The 2,048-nt window shown below is 42.2% G+C and overlaps 1 protein-coding gene across 1 annotated transcript in view; it reads left to right on the plus strand.

Annotated features, from left to right (window-relative positions):
* The window catches only part of LOC109537417 (multiple epidermal growth factor-like domains protein 8), a gene marked incomplete in the record, with an annotated part of 36,885 nt that overhangs the window by 32,734 nt on the left and 2,103 nt on the right, over window positions 1–2,048 (plus strand). The window contains 6 exon segments of the mRNA XM_048665141.1: window positions 574–730; window positions 785–990; window positions 1,044–1,257; window positions 1,381–1,492; window positions 1,577–1,784; window positions 1,846–1,993. Coding sequence (XP_048521098.1) covers window positions 574–730; window positions 785–990; window positions 1,044–1,257; window positions 1,381–1,492; window positions 1,577–1,784; window positions 1,846–1,993 — 1,045 coding nt within the window.

Raw genomic sequence — 2,048 nt, forward strand, 5'->3', positions numbered from 1 at the left:
AACTTTTATTTGTTACTTTTCGGTAGAAATCTGCATGGCATCGGTAGGTTCCTTGACAAATCGATAGATCTACCGAAAAATCGGTAGACTTGGCATCTCTGATTGGAACACCGGGCTAAAGTTGATAACGCGAGTCACTAGAGCACGGTTGCCATATCCGTACAAGGTTTAACTAATCCGCCGCTGAATTTCAACGGTGCATACCAGCTGGGTTGTTAAACCGGATTAATTTTTAAACGCGTTTAGTTGATCGCGATTAGGTAGGTTGGCGGTGCATACGGCGGTTAGTCGGAAAGCACAGAAGATCACTTCGCCCACTGCCTCATCGCCTTTGATAATGTCCACCGCAGTTGTGGACGAAACGTCAGGAAGAAACTCCCATAGACCAAGCCCGGAAAACATTACTAAATGAAATATTTAGTGATTTCAAACCTTTGAGCAAGGAACCCGTTTATTAAGCGCTTCAAGCACAAATGTTCCGCATAAAATTATCTTTTTCTGAAAAGGCCGACATTTTATTGAAATTGCCCTTCAACTTTTGATGATAACATTCATCCCCTTATTTACAACAGGGTGTGTTCGGGGAAGATGTGTGGCCCCATCAATATGTGAATGCGATTTTGGATATGTGGGAGCAAACTGTTCCATTCAGTGTCTTTGCAATGGCCATTCTAATTGCGAAGGACCCGACAAGTTGGATACCTGCCTCGAGTGCCATAATAATACCATGGTATGCCGGTGCATTACGGGCATTTACAATATGAACAATTCCGAATTTTTTCAGGGCGATAGATGTCAGTATTGCAAGCCGCTGTTTGTTGGTGATCCCGCAAATAGGTCGCCTTGTGTGCCTTGCTTGGAATATTGTCACGGACACTCGGCCTTTTGCGTAGATCCAGCTGATGGGATACAACCAAACGACTATGTTGACCAAGAAAGTTTGCTTGAATCGCTGAAAGAAGGACCAAAGAACCTAGCCAGATGTCTAAGGTAATTTAAATTCGATTCACATTTACAGACTGTTAACGATCGTGTTGTTTCAGATGTTCGAATCACACGACCGGTGAAAGGTGTGAAAGATGCATATCAGGCAATTTCCGAGGTTCTGAGGAATTGGAGGACGCATGTCGACCCTGCGAGTGTCACGGACATGGAACGGTTTGTGATGCGGTAACTGGTGATCAGTGCGATTGCCAAAATAACACAGTGAGTGACGAATGCGGACAGGGACGCAACTCTGCGCAACCATGTTGGCAGGTAAAATTTCTTTGATTAATACCTTACCAAATATATTGTCACAAGAGTGGGTTCGAACGAATTCAATCGAAATTCTTCTAATCAACTTGCGGCGTTTCTGCTAGTTTAATAATTATTCATCAGGTTCAATGTTCGAGATGCAGAGAGGGCTTTTTGGGAACTCCAACAAGGGGAAGGCAGTGTTACCGACAAATGTCTGTAGACAACAAAATGTGTTTTGACGCGAAGCCGATTGGTGAGTCGTACTACAAAATAGCATATGCAAGAACCAACATAAAATGATATTTTGCTGATGGTGACTCGATTTTTTTCATTCTAGATGAGTGCAAAAATCCAAAGCCGTTACATCCAGGAGATGTTGTCTTTTTTGTCATCCAACCTAGATTTATGAATGTGGACATTCGGATCGTTATCGATGTAACGTTAGGCCGCCTAAATGTATTTATGAGCACGCATGATGATACTTACATAGCTTACCCAAACACCACCACAGGACTAAATGATGTACTTCTCGATACATTTTATCGGTAATACTTTAGGTGGTCAATTAATTTGTACATTTGTTAGTTTTCCCTAATTATTATCTAGGCCATTCGATAATGGATCTAGAAAATCGGAGAACGTCCACATAAACACGGAAGCAACAGGACTTAGAACGTATATCACCATTACAAAGCCGAAAACAATATTAACCGTTAAAAATCTGCAAGCGCGGTTGGTTATTACTCTGCCAGAGGTACGTTAAGAAGTGAGAGCGTGACAATTTGCTCTTTATAACAAGGGCGGATCCA

This window comes from Dendroctonus ponderosae, unplaced genomic scaffold, assembly GCF_020466585.1.
Source record: "Dendroctonus ponderosae isolate FM_Combo_2020 unplaced genomic scaffold, Dpon_F_20191213v2 Dpon_F_20191213_3, whole genome shotgun sequence".
In the NCBI taxonomy this organism is placed as follows: domain Eukaryota; kingdom Metazoa; phylum Arthropoda; class Insecta; order Coleoptera; family Curculionidae; genus Dendroctonus; species Dendroctonus ponderosae.